This window comes from Tachyglossus aculeatus, chromosome 9 (assembly GCF_015852505.1).
Source record: "Tachyglossus aculeatus isolate mTacAcu1 chromosome 9, mTacAcu1.pri, whole genome shotgun sequence".
Lineage (NCBI taxonomy): Eukaryota > Metazoa > Chordata > Mammalia > Monotremata > Tachyglossidae > Tachyglossus > Tachyglossus aculeatus.
This window is the reverse complement of record NC_052074.1, coordinates 24,431,334-24,452,813: the sequence shown is the minus strand read 5'-3', so window position 1 is coordinate 24,452,813 and position 21,480 is coordinate 24,431,334. Positions and strand designations below refer to the sequence as shown.

Here is a 21,480-nt window from a genome sequence, read left to right as displayed (position 1 = left end):
ACCCAAGGCCCTGTTATAACCTAGGGAATAACTTCACCCTGGAAGAATCTGTACAATGTATTAAGCATCTCAAGTTTCAGAATACTGTTTTTGGAGCTGCCACTTCAGCATGGCTCATTTAAAACACAAATGAGTCCTGTTTAAAACCAGCCTCCCTGTATAATTTATGCATAATTCATCAGTTTAATACAACATGCTATGAAATGGAAATTTTCTCCCCTTCCAGGGTCTTGAGCGGTGGCCTCCATCCCACTTCTCTTTCCCTCACCCTCAGCTGCGGGGGGCTTCACCAACTCCCTTCGATATATTAATCAACAATTAATCAACCCATCAGTGCTATTCACTGAGTGCTCACTGTGCGCAAAGCACACAGTCCTTAAGTGTGAGGGACCGTACAAAATAAAAGAGTTGGTAGACATGATCCCCACTTTGGGAAAAGGCCTGAAACCCAGGCCCAACATTCATTCATTCAGTCAGTCATATTTATTGAGGGCTTACTGTGTGCAGAGCACTGTACTAAGTGCTTGGGAAGTACAAGTTGGCAACACACACCCTTGCTGGAGCCAGGATAAAACCAGCATTCACCAACTTGGTGGTGAAACAGGCCAGAGTGGTCAGAATGCCCCAAGGCCCAGTTTCGAGTCTCCTTCTGGTCCTGAGACACCGATGGGCAGTCTCTACTTCTTCAGTATAAGAAAGGATGACGGGTTCTCTCCTCTCAGAGTATGTCAGGGAAGGCGGGGGTGGGGAAATATACGCGATCTGTGCTGCTGCAGAATCCTGCTCCTTCCCCTTTCATTCTCTCAGGGACCCTATGCCCCACATTATCATGACAGGGATATAGACCTGATACTGCCAGGGCACATCACGTAGCTATGGCCAGGCCTCAGGAGATGACCGCCTCCCCAGGATTCAGAACTCCAGGGCCCGGCTGAGAAGATCTGACCCTCGGGAGGAGCGGAGCTTGAGGAATCCTGGGCCCCAGTGCTGTCATTACTGTGGTCCTGTGGTCATACCAATCGGTCTCTGGGGAACTAGGAGTGAGCTCCTTCCCCTTTCTGGGCTCCTGATGCTAACCCTCCTCCCTGGGGTGCCCGGAGAAACGGCCAACGAAGATGGCCGACTCGCTCGGGAAGGGCTGCCTAAACAACCACAACTTCCTGAATTCTGCTCAGGGGTGGAGTAGGGAAGGGCTCTCTTCCTTCTTCACAGTGACCATGCCCAACGCTTCTTGGATGCCACGGACGAACCACGAACTTAAACCTGCTAACCGAGGGTGGGGTGGGTCAGCCCAAACCCACCGGACCTGTGGTCTGCTCTAAGCACCCTGGAGGTCGGGGGGAGCGGATGAGAACTGGTCCCTGCCTCATCCCAGAAGCTGATGGTCTAGTTTACCTGTCAAATTGCTGCTGCAATCATGCTGAGGGCCTGGGTGACCTGGAGTTTCACTGCCATCGGCTCACCTGCTTCCAGAGAGAGAAGGCGAGCAGGGCCAGCAGCAGCAGCGGGTAAAGGAGACGCACCTCTGGCCCCTGACCTCTCTCAACAGCAGATTGACAGATCCCAAAGCCCCGACTGTTTGTAAGGCCAGAGAGGTAGTGCAGTCTATTGGAAAGGCCATGGGGCTGGAAGTCAGGAAACCGGGGTTCTGGTCCCATCTTCGCCACTCACCTGTTTGGCCCCTCACTTCATTTCTCTGTCCCTCAGTTTTCCTCATCTGTGAAACACGGATAAAATACCTCTTCTCTCTCCCTCTTAGACTGCGTCTAAGACTAAGACTAAGCCAGAGTCTGACCACAGACTTTACTCTGCCGTAATGCTTGTGACATAGTCAGGTGCCGTCATTATTGTGATGATTGCATCTCGGCACCCAGCCCCCTTTCATCAGCCTAAGATTTACCTGCTCATCTCTCCTCCTCCTTCCCACGGTGGTGCCGATGGTCTTGATCACCCCGGGTCTCGGAAGGGCCATGTGTCCCGGCAGCGAGGCGAGGCCAGGCAGCGGGCTGTACGGGTGGGAGCGGGTGTAAGGGTTTGACATGGAGGTGATGACCGTGGGCTGCACCATCCACTGCAGATCCTGGCTCGTGGTGATGGCGTTGATGGTAGGGATGAAGGCGCTACCGGACCCTGGCATATCTAATCGAAATTTCTGAAGGGGGGGAAAAGAAAAAAGAAAAGAGTGAGCTGACAAGTGAATCCAAAGAGAAAAGACATACTCGTTCGCAAGGGGTGGAAACCAGACAAAAAGGGAGAGGGGCCACAGGCCCAGAGAGGACTGGACCAGAGGGCCAGAGTTCAAGGACCTAGGAGACCTACGATAAAAGCTCTCCGGGCTGGAGCTTTTTATCATCCCGGCCCACACGGGGTTCAATCCCCGTGGACGAGTCTGTCACTTCCCAGTGGAAACATGAACTCTCAATGGGCCTCCATCTCAAACTCAGTGAAATGAGAAGGGCAACCTATCAGAGGCTACATTAAAAAGATGATCCAGTGATTCAGCAAGGGGGTGGTGGGGATGACTCTCTACACCTAGGCCAAGTGTTCTCTCAGGGCAGTGGCCAACTGGAGAGCCTTCTGCCTGAGTTTTTGGAGGGGCTCTGGGGTCACCTTCGGGCTTCCTGCCTTCTCTTGACTAACTTCATTCATTCATTCATTCATTCAATCGTATTTATTGAGCGCTTACTGTGTGCAGAGCACTGTACTAAGCTCTTGGGAAGTACAAGTTGGCAACATATAGAGACGGTCCCTACCCAACAGTGGGCTCACGGTCTAGAAGGGGGAGACAGAGAACAAAACAAAACATAACTTGGGTGGAGCACAGTCCTGGAGTCAGAGGACCTGGGTTCTGACCGCGACACTGCCACTTGTCTGCTGTGTGACCAAGAAAAAGTCTCTTTACTTCTTTGGACCTCAGTTTCCTCAACTGTAAAACGTATATTCAATGCCCGCTCTCCTTCCTACTTAGACTGTGAGTCCAATGTGGGACAGGGACTGTGTCCAACCTGAATATCTTGTATCTACCCCCGTGTTTTGTACGGTGCCTGGCACATAGTAAGTCCTTAACAACTATTATTGTTATTATTATTATCATTACTATTATTATTATTATCACAGCAGCCAATCAGTCTCCTGAGGGCCACACCCACCAGTCAGTCTCCTGGAGGGGCCACACCTGCTAATCAGTCTCCTGAGGGGCCACACCTGCCAATCAGTTTCCTGTTTGGGGGGACACACCTGTCATTCTGTCTCCTGGGGGGAGCCACACCTGCCAATCAGTCTCTTGAAGGGCGGGCTCCAGATCTGGGACTGGGAACATGGGAATCAGTGGACATTGGGGTTCCATTCCTGGCTCTGCCTCTTTTTTAAAAAAAAAATGGCAATAATTAAGCACCTACTATGTGCAAAGCACTGTCCTAAGTGCCGGGGAGGTTACAAGGTGATCAGGTTGCCCCACGGGGGGGCTCACAGTCTTCATCCCCATTTTCCAGATAAGGGAACTGAGGCCCAGAGAAGTTAAGTGACTTGCCCAAAGTCACAAAGCTGGCAATTGGTTGAGCCAGGATTCGAACTCATGACCTCTGACTCCAAAGCCCGTGCTTTTTCCAGTGAGCCACCCTGTCTGCTATGTGACCTTGGGCAAGTCACTTAATTTCTCCATGCCTCAGTTACCTCATCTGAGCTCCATATGGGACATGGACTGTGTCCAACCTGATTAGCTCATCTCTATTCCTACACTTAGTACAGTGCCTGGTACATAATAAGCCCTTTACAAATACCATCAAAAATATAGTGGCGTTACTGACTTTTACACCCATCTGCCTCCCTTTTCTCCTCTGCGTCTTTCAGGAAACACAGTTTGACTTCCTATTCCTATTTAGACCAATCGTTATATATGCTAGATATGTTTGCCTTTCTATCAAGGTCCTCTCTCTCTGTTTCTCCCTTCCCCTTTCCTTCTCCCTCCATCTGGCACCACAAAGCATTGCACAATGAATTCTATTTAAAAAGAAAATGATGCTGGGACAGAAAGTGGCGAAAAAAATCCATGCGAAGTTTGTCAGGGTCGATAAAATCCACTCCAGGGTGGGCAGGGGAAACGCCAGTCCTTTCCCTGCTAAATCCCGTAAAGACTGAAATCCAACGGACATTCCGCCATGCCCGGGAGGCTGCCAAGGAATTCTGGGTGGTTTTCTGGAGCGATTAGAGAAGCTTCTTCCATCTCCCTCCTGCCCCCAGCCCTGGCCCCGCCGCCCCCATCAGCAAACCACCCAGAATTCCTTGGCAGCCCCAGGGCACGGAGGAATGTCAGTTGGATTTCAGTCTCCAGGGGAAAATCCCTTCTTGGCCAGAGAAGAGGAACGGGGACTTCAGCCTCGCATTGCCATCTCTAGGTGCAGCAAAGTCCTCTCGTTTATCTCTGGCTTCCTCTTCCCCCCACTCTCCGGCCCTCCAGCTCCGGACTACCGCCACTCCATGAGATGGTGGGGGGCTCTGGGCAGAGAGAGAGCACCTGCCACGAGGCAAGATGTCGGACCTTTATCTCGAAGAACCCAGGGATTGGAAAACAGATGACTGTCTTTAAAACCCTGCCTCCTCCCACTCCAGGCTCGTGGCCCGGCAACCTAGCCGTAGTCCGGCCGATGCCCCAGCAAAGAGAAGTCCAGCGGCTCTCCGCACAGCCGCCCCATCAAGGTCACATCTGCCCGCTTTTGACCCAGACAGGCTGGTATTTGAAGCATCTGTCTTGCTGCCCAGGCGGGCCCCACGCTTCCCGGTGCCCAGGATTCAGGGACGGCAGACTCTCCATGGTTTCTGCCTGTCCTGTTTCCTGCCCCTGCCCTCTCCCTCTAATAAGAATAATAATAATAATAATGGTACTTGTTAAGCGCTTACTATGTGCAAAGCACTGTTCTAAGCACTGGGGAGGTTACAAGGTGATCAGGTTGTCCCGCGGGGGGCTCACAGTCTTCATCCCCGTTTTCCAGACGAGGTAACTGAGGCCCAGAGAAGTGAAGTGACCTGCCCAAAGTCACACAGCTGACAGTTGGCAGAGCCGGCATTTGAACCCATGACCTCTGACTCCAAAGCCCGGGCTCTTTCCACTGAGCCACGCTGCTTCTCAAGACTGTAAGCTCCTTGTGGGCAGGGAATATGTCTGTTATACAGTATTCTCCCAAGCGCTTAATAGAGTACTCTGCACACAGTAAGCGCTCGATAATAAATACGACTGACTGGCTGACTCTCCAGCCTTCCCAGGTCTCGCTAGGGCAGGTGCAGCCAGCTCACTCCTATGGGTGTGCGGCTTCTGGGGTGACACGTTTGTGCTAATGAATTCATTGTAAAATTGTCTGCAGCCTAGTGCATTCTTCTTTAATTGAACAGAAGGAAATGAAGCTGTTACTAGAATGATCCCTATTAATTTCTTGCAGTCACACTGCTAGTGACCAGGGTTTCCCTTGGGGCACAGACAGGGGTACAAGAGTTCCTCAAGGGCAGGGATCGTGCCAACCAACTCCACTGGACTATCCACCTCTTCTGCGTCACTCTTGCATTTGGATTTGCGCCTATTATTACTATTATTATTATAGTTGTTTTTGTTAATAAAATTCTATTTATTTCATTTTGTTAGTATGTTTCGTTTTGTTCTCTGTCTCCCCCTTTTAGACTGTGAGCCCACTGTTGGGTAGGGACTGTCTCTATATGTTGCCAACTTGTACTTCCCAAGCACTTAGTACAGTGCTCTGCACACAGTAAGCGCTCAATAAATACGATTGATGATGATGATGAACAACAGTAATAATAACAGTGGCACTTATTAAGCACTCACTATGTGTTAAACATTGTACTAAGCGCTGGGTGGATACACACAAATTGGGATGGACATAATAATAATAATAATAATAATAATAATAATAATGATGGCATTTATTAAGCACTTACTATGCGCAAAGCACTGTTCTAAGTGCTGGGGAGGTTACAAGGTGATCAAGTTGTCCCACGGGGGGCTCACAGTCTTAATCTACATTTTACAGATGAGGGAACTGAGGCCCAGAGAAGCAAAGTGACTTGCCCAAAGTCACACAGCTGACAAGTGGCAGAGCCAGGATTTGAACCCACGACCTCTGACTCCAAAGCCCCAGCTCTTTCCACTGAGTCACGCAGCTTCTCATGGCCCCTGTCCCTCCTGGAGCTCACAGTCTTAATCCCCAATTTACAGATGAGCGAACTGAGGCTCAGGGAAGTGAAGTGACTTGCCCAAGGTCACACAGCAGACAAGTGGAGGAGCCGGGATTAGAACCCAGGTCCTTCAGACTCCCAGGCCCAGACTTTAACTACTAGGACATACTGCTTCTTTTCTTTATTCACCCCTCCCTCTGCCCCACAGCACTTATGTACATACTCACAATTTACTTATTTATATTAATGTCTGTCTCCCCCTCTAAACTGTAAACTCGATGTGGGCAGGGAATATGCCTACCCACTCTGTTATATTGTATTCTTCCAAGGGAAAGAGGCCGTGTATGGGGGAAGAACAAAACACACCCAGAGAGCGAGAGGCAGAGAGACCAAGACACCCACTGAAGACCCCTCCTCGCACAACCAATGGACTCAAATGGTCTTCCCTTCCGAAGCAGCAGCTAGGAAGCAGAAGGGCAAGGCAGTGGTGGGCTGGGGGGACCGATCCCGAAGCCGAAAGGACTGATTTCCATCGCTGCTGCCCTGCTAGAAACGGCTTTCCAGGGCTCCTGTGGCAATAAGAGAGCATGCTGCCTCCCTCAGAATCCTTGTAAAATAATCATTTTGCATTTACTGGAGTGCTTACTGTGTACAGAGCACTTGGGAAAGTACAATATAACAGAGTTGGTAGACATGTTTGCTACTCACAGAGAACTTACTAAGTCCTGCAGAGCAGGGGCCCCTGCAGCCAGGATGAAGAAGGTGGACCACCAGTTGCATCTCTCTTCTGATTCCCATTTTCTTTTCAGGGGCTTCTGACAACCTAACAGCAGCTGGCCTACTCTACTCTAGGGGTAGAGAGGCCCCAGCAGCACCAATGGGGCCTTTTATATATTGGCAAAGGCCTCAGATTTACATCCCTCAGGGATCCCAGGATCTTTTGCAAGGAGAGCAGTGGTGATTCATGGGAGAAGCAGCCCCTACGATCAAAAAAGGCGGTTCAGCTGTCGTAGGGATACCACTGGAGAAGGGTGGAAACCGAGGCTCTGAACTAGCAGGAAAACAGTTTGGGTCTAGCTGGGGGAAACAACAGATCCACGTGTGAAGGGAGGAATGTGTGCACAAATATACGTACAGATCCTTAGGCAGCATTCCAGTTTTTGTCCCTATGTCCCCATGAGTGTCATGACCCATGACAATTTGAGCAAGGATTTTTTTTTTAATGGTATTTGTTAAGCACTTACTATGTGGGAGGAATAGTATTAAGCGCTGGCGTAGATACCAGCTAATCAGGTTGGACACAGTCCCTGTCCCACTTGGGACTCGCAGTCTTAATCCCCTCTTTATAGATGAGGTAACTGAGGCACAGAGAATTGGAGTGACTTGTCCAAGGTCACACAGCAGACAAGTGGAGGGGCTGAGAAGAGAACCCAGGTCCTTTGACTCCCAAGCCTGTGATGATGATGATGGTACTTGTTAAGCGCTTACTATGTGCCGAGCACTGTTCTACGTGCTGGGGTAGTTGCAGGGTAATCAGGTTGTCCCACGTGGGGCTCACAGTTTTAATCCCCATTTTACAGATGAGGGAACTGAGGCCCAGAGAAGTGAAGTGACTTGCCCAAGGCCATACAGCAGACAGGTGGCGGAGCTGGGATTCGAACCTACGTCTTCTGTCTCCCAGTCCGTGCTCTTTAAACTATGCCGTGCCATTTCTCTATGGGAATGATTGTTCTGTCTCACCATCTGAAAAGCCTCATGGTTCCCAGGATGGTGAGAAAGGATGTGACTGTCTCAGAACGACGACACGAAGTATCCTCAACTCCTCAAAATCCATCAATGGTTGCCTAATCCTCGCCACAACTCCTCACCATCGGCTTTCAATCACTCCATCAGCTCTCTCAGTGGTTTTTACTGTGTGCAGAGCACTCTACTAAGCACTTGGGAGACAACAATATAGCAGAGATTGTGGACATGTTCCCTGCCCTCAAGAAGCTTAGAGTCTACAGTCTCTCCCTCCTACTTATCAGTTCTCTTCTACCACAAATCCCCAGGCCACAGGCTTTCATTCTTCTCAAGCTTACTGGCCCCGTTGTCATCTCTCCCACTGCCAAAATCTGTTTCACAGCCTCTCTTCTGCCCAAAATTCCCCCTTCTCACCCAGCAGACCACTTCAAAGCTTTCCTCCAAGAAGCCTGCCCTGATTACCTTCTAATTTCACCCCTTCATCCTTCCAACTGCCTTTTCAACAATTCCCCCCATCTGAACATTTGGATGCTCACACTCCTGTAGCCAAGTCTACAAATATTCATGTTCCACTACTTCCTCATCTCTGTAATTTCTTTTCATGCCTGCCCCCCTCTGCTAGATTGTAAGCTCCCTAAGGGCAAGGACCATGTCTACTAGTCTGTTGTATTCTTCCAGATGCTTTGTACAGAGCTCTGCACCCAGTAGATGCCCAATAAATATGATTGATAGCTGCCACAGCAGCAGAGAGGAGTCAATCAATCAATCGTAATTATTGAACACTTACTATGTGCAGAGCACTGTATTGGGAGACTACAATACAAAAGAATTAGAAGACACAATCCCTGCCCATTAATGAGTTTACAGTCTAGAGTGGGAAACAGGCATTGATATGAATAAATAATGTATAATATATAACGTATATATAGGTACATATGGGCTGTGCGGTTTGGGGTGGGGTGAATATAAGTGTCCAAAGGTCACAGATCCAAGTGTATTGATGACCCAGAGGACAGAGCAAGCCGGGAAAAAGAGGGATTAATCAGGGAAGGCCCCTTAGAGGAGATATGACCTTATCATTGTGGGAAGGGAATGTGACTGTTATATTGTACTTTCCCAAGTGTTTAGTAATAATAATAATAATAATAAATAATAATAATAATAAGAATAATGGCATTTATTAAGCGCTTACTATGTGCAAAGCACTGTTCTAAGCCCTGGGGAGGTTACAAGGTGATCAGGTTGTCCCACGGGGTGCTCACAGTCTTCATCCCCATTTTACAGATGAGGTAACTGAGGCACAGAGAAGTGAAGTGACTTGCCCAAAGTCACACAGCTGACGATTGGCAGAGCTGGGATTTGAACGCATGACCTCCGACTCCAAAGGCTGTGCTCTTTCCACTGAGCCACGCCGCTTCTCATACAGTGCTCTGTACACAGTAAGCACTCAATAAATATGACTGACTGACTTTGTAATACATTGAAGGTGGAGAGAGGAAGGGGAGGCTGCCTGGTGTGTCATTTTCCTCTTCCTCCTTGGAAGAGGCCCTCTGGCCTCCACCATTACAAACATCACGGGACTTCCAGCTCATCCAGCAACCATGCATGATGGGAATTTCTAGATCTAGAACTGTGTGTTTTGAGTAGTGCCCAAAATCCCTCTTCCCACGTGTCCTACGGCCGGGCAGGATGGCGCCAATGGGAGCCGAGGTGACGGCCTGCAGGGGAACCATCGCGGGTGGTTGGTCACCGGGAATCGTCCTGCTGCTCCGTCTGGGCCATGGTGGAAGAGGACAGAAGTCCTGGCCCTGCATCCGGCCCATCTTGGGGCTATTCCTGCCACTTCTGGCACTGCTTTTACCCGGTGGCAGACTGAAGCATGGTAGGCCAGTTGAGCTGAGACTCCTGTCCCTGCCATTCCCTCCACCTGTCACACAGTCTACCTCAAGAGCCACCCTGACTCAGTGGGCATATGCCAATTCGGGCCACCAAGACTGCCATTGCTGGCTGAGGGGGTGAAGTTGGCGGGTGGCTGCTGCCAAAGGGGAGTGGTCCATCACCCCCCTACCCTCTTTCTCTATGCCACTTCTCTCTTGGCCTGCCCCCTTTCAAGGCTGCTCCCGGACACAGCTGAATTCAAGTACATTGGTTCCACGCTTAGCAGGATGAATTTTGAGAAAACTTGGGGGAAGCAACTAAGACTGTCTCTTCTAGTGCCAACTGACTCACTTTGTGCCCATCTCGTCTACCTCGTCGCTGATCCCTTTCCCACGTCCTCTCCCTCCATATACGCTGGACCACCACTCTCCCCACCTTCAAAGCATTATTAAAGTCACATCTCCTCCAAGAGGCCTTCCCCGATTAAGCCGTCTTTTCCCCGGCTAGCTCTCCCTTCTGTGTTGGATCTGTGACCTTTGGACAGTTGATATTCGCCCCAACCTCAACCGCACAGCACTTACGTATACATCTTTAAATTATATAGTATAAATTATTTATTAATTCGTATTAATGTCTGTCTCCCCCTGTACGCTCGAGGTGGGCAAGGAGCATATCTGTGAATTCTGTTGTATTGTGCTCTCCCAAGCTCTTGTCTGTGCTCTGCACATAGTAAGTGCTCAATAAATACCATTGATTGATTCTATTTGCCAGTAGCAGAACCTCTCTCCCCGGAAGAAGACCGGGCAGCCTAGTGTGACCAAAAGGCAAAAACCAGAAGGCCAAGCTCTCCAATGGTTGCCTCTGGCATTCTGTTTCATATTTTGGATGGCAGATGGAGAGAATGTGTTTCAGGGCTCAGATCAGCCTGATTCCCTGCAGCTCTGGACTCCGTCTAGACAAAACAAGGCGGCAGTAAAAACAAGGCAGTAGGTAATGACTGCCTCTGAAATGCATGTACACCTTGTTTCAGACAGGAGGTAAATCCATGCGGATAACAAACTGGCACTAAACTGCAAGAGAAACAATGTCCCAACCCCGGAGGGGACTGGGGCTCTGATAAAAGAATGCTTTTGTCTGGGGCAGGAGCCTTTCTGGGAGACAGGAAAGTTTAAATTAGATCTGGCAGATGTATCTTGTCCGGGCTCTGAATGTGTTATTCAAGGAGTGACGGTGGGGCATGAGAGAAGTGGTTATGTTAGCTATTTGTGGCCTGGCATTCCTCTGTTCAAACATGACCCCAAATGGTGCCACAGTGAGAAAATACACGTGTCTCTGCTTAGGCCTTGGCAGCAGCAGAAGCCTCATGGAAGGTCTGCATCTCTGTACTTGGTGGCATTAGTGCAGGGCAGACAAGAGGGTAAGGTGAACGCCCCCCTCCCCAATCTTACAGGGGGTGACAGGGTGTCACCCTGGCAATGCCAGACCTGAACTGTGACTTACACCCTCTGCCCTGTGGCTACTCTAGCACTCGCTGAGCTCCTCAGGCCTCCACTCCCAGGACTTCAGAACTCTTGGGGCCTTCTTGAGCAGCAGAGCCTAACCCCAGCCCTGCCACAAGCCTGCTGTGTAACCCTGGGCAAGTCACTTCACTTCTTTCTGCCTTGGTTTCCCCCTCTGTAAAATAGGAGGGAAGATGCCTGCCTCTCCCTGCCCCTGAGATTGGTGGGGAAGCAACTGTCCCACTGACCTGGGTCTGAACTGATTTTCTTGTATCTACCCCAGCGCTTAGCACAAGGATACGTCCAGAGAAAGCAGCATAGTCTAGTGGATAGAGGATCTAGTGGACAGTGGACAAGCTTGGGTGTCAGAAGGATCTGGGTTCTAATCCCAGCTCTGCCACTTGTCTGTTGTTGTGTGGCCTTGGGCGAATCATTTAACTTTTCTGTGCCTCAGTTACCTCATCTGTAAAATGGGGATTAAGACTGTGAGCCGCAAGTGTCACATGGACTGTGTCCAACCAGATTCCTGATTATTTTGTATCTACCCCAGAGCTAAGTACAGTGCCCGGCACATAGTGCTTAACAAATATCTTCCCCCCACCCCAAAAATAAAGAACGAAGTGCATAATGGAAACATAACTGAAGAAAATCATCACCATAACCTGGGAGCAGATTCTGGGAGGACCTGACTGGGCTGATCCTAGGGAGGCCAAGTTTGACTGTCCCCCTCCCTGCCAAAGATATAGGAAGCCCTAGCACCCAGACATGAGAGCCTTGAGCCTGTCACGGACCCCTCCAGCCGATGCCCCTCCTGGGTTTAGACCTGGAGACAGGCCAGAAGGGCACAAAGACCCAAAGCGACACCTCAGCTGCTCAGTGACACCCACCATGACTCGGACGGGCAGCAAACTGAGAGATGGCAGGGCCAGTTTTGAGGGCCCCAGGAGAGGGGGGTGTCTAACCCCATTGCCTGAGGTGGTGGAGGGACGGCGCCGGCACAATTGAACAGGACGGGGGACACGGAAATAGGAATGCACCTCAGCCATCCCCAGAGAATGAAGAGTCTGCAGTCAGGCCAGCCAACGAGTCTGCACGTGCCCCTGGGGCTTGGGCGTGGAATCCAAGGAGTGTGTGCACACTAGGCCTGTTCTCAGAACACTTGTTCTGGCATTTGGAGCTCCAGAGGCCCTGGGGAACGCCCGCCTAAACCCTTCTCCCAAAGCCTTCCACAAAACTTCCCGGGTTCTCTCTACCTCCTCTCTCTGATGTTTCCAGGGCCGGGGGGCAGCCCAGGAGCCTCACCAGCTCCTGAGGATGTAATCAGCTCAAGAGCCAGGGTCCGAAAACCCACCAGCACGTGATGGAGAGCCAAGCTGAGACTCAGTGGCACGCTGAGGGGGCTATGCGGCATGGCCTGGCGGTCAACATCGATTAATTAGTCAATGGTATTTATTGAGCACTCACTATGTGCAGAGCTCTGTACTAAGCACTTGGAAGAGTACAGTACACAATATTGGCAGACGTGTTCCCTGCCTGTAACAAGCTTACAACAGCCGGGACAGGGAAGAGATGGCAGCAGGAGGGCCAACGGATGAGAAGTCGACAAAACGGGATGATCCTTGTTTCTGCCTTTAATTCCAAACCCAGATTTCCCAGGCTGGAAATTGGAGTCTCTGAGCAGGTCAGAAACGGGTCCAGAGGGAGTCCTGGCTGGAGAGTAACTGCTCCAGGACAACCTGATTTGGACTTTCTCTTCTCGAAGTCACAGAGCCTCACATACATGGGGTGGAAATGGATCTCCTCTCACATCAACCCATTTTCTAGGCTTTTAATAAGGCCAGAAGAAAGTCTCGCATCTCAGGAGCTGAGGGCTCCTCAAGGAGAGGACAAATTCTTCAGATAGACTTTTCTAGGCCCCATGACAATTCCAGCTCTTGAGACTTTTCTGGCCAGTGCCTTTATGGATTTCTCTAAAGCCTTCTCAGAGGAACACGAGATATTCCACCCCTATCTCCTCTCTGTTGGTCCTCTGTTCCTCATAGCTTTGGACCCTGTTATTTAACACCCTGTATTCACCCTGTATACCCTTCCAAACATTCCTGGAAAATCAAACCTCCAAAAAAAGGGATAAAACTCAACTTTCTGCCTCACTTTAGCCTCACCTAGTGAAAATTTTAAGGGTCCAGGAGTGAGGAGACAAGGGTTCCTAGTCCCAGCTCTGCCGTTAGCCTGTGGGGAGACCTTCAGCAAGTCACTTAACCTCTCTGTGCCTTTTTTCTTATCTGTAAAATGGGGATGAGACACCTGCTCTCCCTGCCTCTTACACCGTGAGCCCCATAGGGGTCAGGGACTATGTTTGATCTGATTTTCTTTTATTTATCCCGGCACTTGGCACAATGCTGCTATAAAGTAAGAGCTTAATAAACGTCATGACTAAAAAGGAAATCAAGGCATAGGCACTCCTTCCCCCCTCACCCAGGTCTCCCAGTACTAGAGAGAATTGCAGAAATTGAGTTGTTCCCTAACCTGGCTGCTCTGGGAGGATTTTTGCATTGTCCACCTGTTCTTCAGGTAGGGCCTAGTATTTCTGGTTAAGGCGGGTGGAGAGAGAAAATGGGTTTGAAATGGATTCCCTCCCCCAGCTCCATCTCTCCCCTTAATGCAGAAAGGGAACCACCCCATCAGTCAATTCATCAATGGCATTCACCGAGAGCTGACTATGTGCAGAGCACTGTACTAAGCGCTTGGGAGAGTAAAATACAACAAAATTAGCAGACACATTCCCTGCCCATAATAAGCTTACAGTGTAGAGGGGGAGACAGACATTAATATGAATAAATAAGTAATTTATACTACATAATGTAAAGATATTCATTCATTCAATGTATTTACTGAGCGCTTACTGTGTGCAGAGCACTGTACTAAGCTTGGGAAGTACAAGGTGGAAGTACAAGAAGCAAAGATATGTACCTAAGAGCTGTGGGGTTGGGCGTGGGGCGAATATCAAATGTCTAAAGGACCCTTCTAGAGCAAGAGCCTACGTCAGTGGTGAATTTTCACAACACCATTTCCACGGAGGTCACTGGCTCCTCCTATCACCCTGCAATTGCTCAGAGCTGAGGCAACAGACTCCTGAGCCACTAAGTTTTCAATGGAGAAGGGCCCTCTCTCTAACTAGCTTCTCTCTCGGGGGCAGTGCAAAGGTAAGGGTGGAAAACGGTGCCACATTGCAGGACTAGGAGAAAGCAGGGAGGCTGAAGAAAATGTACATTTTCCCTCTCCAGGCCCAACAGATGATTGCTGCCAACAAGCCGGAGCAGGATAGTATTACAGAATAGAGAACAAGAGGTTTGGGACAGCAAAAGGCACATTATCCCCATCGAGTCTGCGACCATCATCCTCCAAAGCCGTGACCACCAATTAATGCTGCCCATAATCAGATGGCACCAGCAGGAGGGATTCAGATCTGAGCAATGGATTCGTACTAAAGTCTCGGGTTCGAGACGTCCGAAGCTCCCTGCCCCGTCCCAATCCAAGGCGGTTGATTCTCAACGGGGAAAAAAGGGAACATTTCTGTCTAGTTTGATCAGAAAGTAGCTCTCACTTCCATAGTGGAGAATCAACGGAACAGGCCTAATTCCTGGGGCGGCATTTCGTTTGAACCTAATCTACAACATCTGCGGGATCAAGGCAAAAATGATACACCGAAGTCTTGAGATACACTCCCCAACCCCTCCCTACCAGTTCTAAAAGAAAACAATACCGTATCTTTTGGGCCAGCGTAAATACTATGAAGGATAACCTTAAGGTTCATGGATTCCCATGTGCACCCGTGCCCGCATACACACCCCACAACCCATCTATTTCTAGCGGATTTTTTTAAAACTAGGAGATGCTTTGCAAATGGGCCAGTAGACAACTACCTAATTATAGACTTAACGGGTTAGTGTTTTGGTTTTTTTTCCCCTTAATTTAAAAGAGCCCAGAGGTTACCGACTGAAAAACATTCCTGATTCCTCTGAATACAATCCCAGGAAATGTCCTTCCTGGGAATGTCCCGTAGGGGGCGCTCGAGGGGTGTGATTGGGGCTGGTTTGGGAATATCACAGTCATTTCTGGTAAAGTTCTTTGATGTGAGGAATGTCCCAGCCTGGTACTCTTGGCAAACGTTCACTTCGGGGAATTTTTTTTTCTTTTCAGGGCTGGGGGGGGACTAGTTCACTCCTTGATGCAAAAAAAAAAAAAAAGGAGAATGTCTCCCTTGATTTGTTTTCAAAATCATCTGCGAAACAAGACGACCACTAGCCTTGGAAAAGTTCTGTGCTTTTCGTTTTTGTTTTTTTACGAAGAGGGGACCCAGCTGATGAAAACAAGTTATGAAATAACCTAGGTTTGTGTAACTGGTTGGATTGCATAATGCTCCCTCCCAGAAGCCGTAAGTGTCAAGCAGCCAGGCAAAGCAGGCATATACGCCTGGGTGGTGTTTTCCTAGGAAAGTCAGAAGGAGGAAGGAAAAAAAAGCCCCCTTGAACAATTATGGAAAAGAATCTCTAATAAGGAATCTGTGGAAGGAGGATAGCGCAGCAGTACAGGAAATCGTTACCATGCTTCAAGTTCCAGCCACGTTCAAGACCAGAAGCTAAAAAAAAAAGTTATCCCCGCCAAATGCCACCCTACCACAGGGCCCGGATTCAGAGACAGGGGAAAATTGCAAAAATAAATTCCAACGAGCGGCCTCACCAGGGACATCTGAGTGCCGAGGAGACGGCGAGGAGAAGAGAGCCGTGCCTGCTGTCTTGGCTGTAGAGGAAAGTTTAAACGCTCTCGTACCCACCCATCAAGACGCCGTAAAGGGAGGGGACCTTTCCTGATCCTCCAGCCGCCATTAAAGTCCAAGAGCAAAGGCAGCTGAGGGAAATAAAGTGATTACAGGTTTTATGAGGCGGGCAGTAAAGTTACCTTGGGCCTCGGTCTCCCTGCCTGCCTCATAAGGCCATGGCACATAGTTGTGTAGTAACTAATGGCGCCAGGGTCAGCGCAAGCTACCACAAAACAGCTTTGCTCAGAAGGCGGAGAGAAGATGGGGAATAAAAAGGCCACTCCCTACCAAAAAAAGTCCTCCCAAAGCTCTAGAAGAGGAGGGCAGCTCCGAAAAGTTAATGGAGTTACCTTGAAAATCCCTCTGGAATGAGGGGCGCCTCAGACTTCATATTGCTGAGCAGAACTGGCAGGCCATATGAGAGAATCACACCGCACCGAGCTATTATTAATTGCAAAATCTTCATGTGTTACAGCATGCTAGGAATTAGCCAACACTTGCTCTCTGGTTAGCTAATGAGCCTCCATTAGCCCTATGCTAGATTTATTTCTCTTCCTTCTTTCTAGCATGGTTTTCCTGTCAGATTTCCACCCAACTCAGGGAATTGCTTCAACTCACGTCATGAGCTCAAAGGCCCCAGGGACGCACACCGACTATTCAGCCGGGGCAATTCTACTTCCACTATGACTTTCCATTAAAAAAAAAAACCAACAACAACAGCAATCAAACAAAAAAAGCGATTTAAGAGATACTGAGTGACGGGAATCAAAATTATGTTTTTAATGATTACGCCAGTCAAAATTTCAGCCGCTGGAAACAAGTTGGGGATGCAAAAGATTCCACTCCAATCGCCTGAATTCATCTCCCTCCTCTGTCAGATTGAAGTCACCCTAGTTGCAGGGCAATCCTTAAGTGGGCTAAACTTGGATGAAATTTCACGTTAAGTTTTCTTGGGTCAAAATGTCACTGAGACTAAACTTCGTTTTGGGATGTGGCTTCCAGTGGTTAGGAAGGAACCAAACATCCTTTTCTAATCCAAGGGGAGATCAAGTTGACCCGATTCTCCCAGAGCTCCGGGATGGAGTTCCTCTTTCCTATCCCTGGAGCTTTTTTCCCTCCCGAGGGGGGTCACCTTTGTCGGGGACAATCTCCAGACCCCTGTCCCAAGCTCTTGTTACATACAGCTTCTCCAAGGAATAATGTAGCCAGTGGAAGAGGCCGAGGTTCACCTCTGATTTGGGGTGAGGGGCTGTTTGACTTTGTGAGCGTCCGAAGAGCTTGTGTGTGAGAGGGGCTCTCACGGTGGGCCTTTTCTGGGTGTAGACATCACCCCCACCCTCAAGCTGGTATTTATAAGCACACACACACAGGAGCACGTACACACCATCCCCCGACCCTAAACCAGTCGGGCTACTTTGGAAACACACCCAAAGATACTTTTTAAGTTCCCTGGTACCTCTCGGACGGGACCGTAGTTCCAGGCCCTAATCCCCCCAATTCTCGCCAACGCCCCTCGGGTCCAGATGGAGTCATTATACACAGGGCAGGATTCCCAACCTCACCCCCTTTCCCGGGTCATTCCCGCTGACACCTGGGGGAGTGAAGGAGTCCCGCAGGGGCATTGAGTTCAGGGGCCCGGTGGAGGTTGGGTTGAGGTGGGGGAAGAGAGGTGGGAGCCCTCGGAGGTTCCCCTGGGTGGGAGATGGGGATGGATGATGGATGTGTCTCCCTCCTCCGTCCCTGGTCTGATCAGAGAGGCTGTAACAATAATATTGTTGGCATGTGTTAAGCGCTTACTATGTGCCAAGCACCTTTCTAAGCTTTGGGGGAGACAGGCTGTCACCCCCCGCCTCTCTCTCTCTATCTATCTCTCTCTTCCCAGCTCCTCCACTTGTCAGCTGTGTGACTCTGGGCAAGTCACTTAACTTCTCTGTGCCTCAGTTACCTCATCTGTAAAATGGGGATTAGGACTGCGGGCCCCTTGTGGAACAACCTGATTACCTTGTATCTCCCCCGGCGCTTGGAACATAGTAAGCGCTTAACAGATGCCATCCTTACTATTATGCACACATCCGGCGATTAGAACAGTGCACGGCACCTAGTAAGTGCTTCACAAATATCATTATTATTATTATCATGCACACATCCAGCGATCAGGACAGTGCATGGCACCTAGTAAGCGCTTCACAAATATTATTATTATTATTATGCACACATCCAGCGATCAGGACAGTGCATGGCACCTAGTAAGCGCTTCACAAATATTATTATTATTATTATGCACACATCCAGCTATTAGGACAGTGCATGGCACCTAGTAAGAGCTTCACAAATACTATTATTATTATTGTTATTCCCACATCTCCCGGCACTTGGACTCCCATCTTCGGCCCTGGGAGAGGGAGGGCCAGGGAGCAGATTGGGGCAGGGGTCTCCAAGGGAAGCGGCTCCCTTGCCCAGGGCGAGGGGCGTCCATCCTCCCGGGGGATCCCCTTTGCCCCCCCAGGGGTGGCTAGGACCACCCCTTCCTTCCTCTCCCCCTCGTCCCCCTCTCCATCCCCCTCATCTTACCTCCTTCCCTTCCCCACAACACCTGTATATACGTATATATGTTCGTACATATTTATTACTCTATTTTACTTGTACATATCTATTCTATTTATTTTATTTTGTTAGTATGTTCGGTTTTCTTCTCTGTCTCCCCCTTTTAGACTGCGAGCCCACTGTTGGGTAGGGACTGTATACGTTGCCAATTTGTACTTCCCAAGCGCTTAGTCCAGTGCTCTGCACATAGTAAGCGCTCAATAAATACGATTGATGATGATGTTGGGTAGGGACTGCCTCTATAGGTTGCCAGCTTGGACTTCCCAAGCGCTTAGTGCAGTGCTCTGCACACAGTCAGCGCTCAATAAATACGACGGATTGATTGATAGGGCGAGGGAGGAACCGGTCCTGCATCCCGATCCCCCTTTTAGACTGCGAGCCCACTGTTGGGTAGGGACTGTCTCTATGTGATGCCAATTTGTACTTCCCAAGCGCTTAGTACAGTGCTCTGCACATAGTAAGCGCTCAATAAATACGATTGATTGATTGATTGATCCCCCTCTCCCAGCCCGAAAGGAAAGCCGGGGGGGAAGGAAAACGAAAGCGGGCGTCGAGGACCTCCAGCGAGGGCCTCGACTTACCTGCTGGCCGCCTCCGCCGGAGTAGGGCTCTGCGTGCGCCGGAGAGCCGCTGCTGCCTCGGGAAGAGGTGTCGAAATTCCCGGGATAGTCCTGGTACATGATCCGAAGTGGGAGCCCCGGAGGAAGCAGGGTTTTTCCTCCCCGCCCTCCCGTCCGCTCCTCCTCCTCCTCCTGCTCCGGCCCCTCGGGGTGGCCGGCGGCCAGTCGAGTCCGGAGCCTCCCCCCGGCAGGCCCGGTGGCCACCGGACCGCCCAGCAAGCCCACCCCCGGGCTCCAAGGGGGGGGCTGGGGGACCAGCGTCCTCGGGAGAGTTGTTGCCCCGGACAGGGACCGCTCCTTCCCTAGCCAACCCTGCCAAGCCCGGACGCGGGCATCAGCAGCCCCAAGTCCTGCAACTTCTGCTTCCTCGTCCACCAAGTGTGGGGGGGCCAAACTAGCTGCACCCACCCGAGAAGACCCTTCCCAGCTGGGAGACGAGGTCCCTGGACTGTCGGCCACCCAGTCCAGGGGGGGAGGGACACAATTGAGCCCCCTCCCCCGTTGCCACCGGCCCTCTCTACCTGCCCGGCGGGTAGGCCTCTCAAACCTGTCTGCCTGTCTCTGCTGGGCTCTGTCTGTCTGCCTGTCTGTCTGTCTGTCGGTGGGTCGGTCCTCCTGCCCCTCTCGCAGGGCCCTGCTCCCTCTCCGGGATGAGTCAGGGCAGTGGCATTAACTTCAACTCCACACTCCGTATTATCCGCCCGCCGGGACCATGTGGATCCTTCGCACGTCAATTCGCAGGCCCCACCTTGCTGGGAGGGGCCGGGGGAGGGGAAAAGGGAGAAGAGGGGGCGGAGAAGGAGGAGGGGGGGAGTGTCTTTCTTCTTCTTCTCCTCCTCCTCCTCCTCCTCCTCCTCCTCCCTCTCCTCCTCCTCCCTCTCAATCAATCAATCAATCAATCGTATTTATTGAGCGCTTACTATGTGCAGAGCACTGGACTAAGCGCTTGGGAAGTACAAGTTGGCAACCTATAGAGCCAGTCCCTACCCAACAGTGGGCTCACAGTCTAAAAGGGGGAGACAGAGAACAGAACCAAACCTACTAACAAAATAAAATAAATAGAATGGATATGTACATACATCGAAGAGCCCCCTTCCCCCAGGGCGCATGCGCGCTGCTAAATAGAGTAATAAATATGTACAAACATATATACAGGTGCTGTGGGGAAGGGAAGGAGGTAAGATGGGGGGATGGAGAGGGGGACGAGGGGCAGAGAGTCACGTGCTCCAAAAAACCGTCGCCCCAACGCATCACCCACTCTCCCTCTCCTCCCTCTCCCTCTCCTCCCTCTCCCTCTCCCTCCTCCTCCTCCTCCTCCTCCTTTCCTGCATCCACTAATCAATCAATCCGTCGTGTTTATTGAGCGCTGACTGTGTGCGGAGCACTGGACTAAGCGCTGGGGAAGTACAAGGTGGCAACGCATAGAGGCAGTCCCTCCCCAACAGTGGGCTCACAGTCTAAAAGATTCATTCAATCGTATTTAATTCAGCCCTTCATTCATTCAGTCGTATTTAATGGAGCGCTTGCCGTGTGCGGAGCACTGTACTAAGCGCTTGGGAAGTGCAAGTGGGCAACTTATAGAGACGGTCCCTACCCAACAGCGGGCTCACAGGCTAGAAGGGGGAGACAGACGACAGAACATATTAACAAAATAAAATGAATAGTAAATATGTACAAGTAAAATAGAGTAATAAATATGTACAAGCATATATACAGGTGCTCCTCCTCTTCATTCCTTCATTCATTCAATCGTATTTAATTGAGCGCTTACCGTGTGCGGAGCACTGTACTAAGCGCTTGGGAAGTCCAAGTTGGCATCTAGAGACGGTCCCTACCCAACAGCGGGCTCACAATCTAGAAGGGGGAGACAGACGACAAAACATATTAACAAAATAAAATGAATAGTAAATATGTACAAGTAAAATAGAGTAATAAATATGTACAAGCATATACACAGGTGCTCTTCCTCCTCCTCCTCTTCATTCCTTCATTCATTCAGTTGTATTTAATTGAGCGCTTACCTTGTGTGGAGCACTGTACTAAGCGCTTGGGAAGTCCAAGTTGGCAACATCTAGAGACGGTCCCTACCCAACAGTGGGCTCACAATCTAGAAGGGGGAGACAGACGACAAAACCTA

The 21,480-nt window shown here is 50.2% G+C and overlaps 1 protein-coding gene across 1 annotated transcript in view; it reads right to left on the bottom strand.

Moving 5' to 3' along the window:
• The window catches only part of FOSL2 (FOS like 2, AP-1 transcription factor subunit), a 30,040-nt gene extending 10,537 nt beyond the window's left edge, over window positions 1-19,503 (bottom strand). Inside the window, exons 1-2 of the mRNA XM_038751725.1 lie at window positions 19,305-19,503; window positions 1,901-2,152 (exon numbers count right to left, since the gene is read on the bottom strand). Coding sequence (XP_038607653.1) covers window positions 1,901-2,152; window positions 19,305-19,403 — 351 coding nt within the window. The 5' untranslated portion in view covers window positions 19,404-19,503. The remainder of the gene's footprint in view (window positions 1-1,900; window positions 2,153-19,304) is intronic.
• Window positions 19,504-21,480: the final 1,977 nt, after the last annotated feature.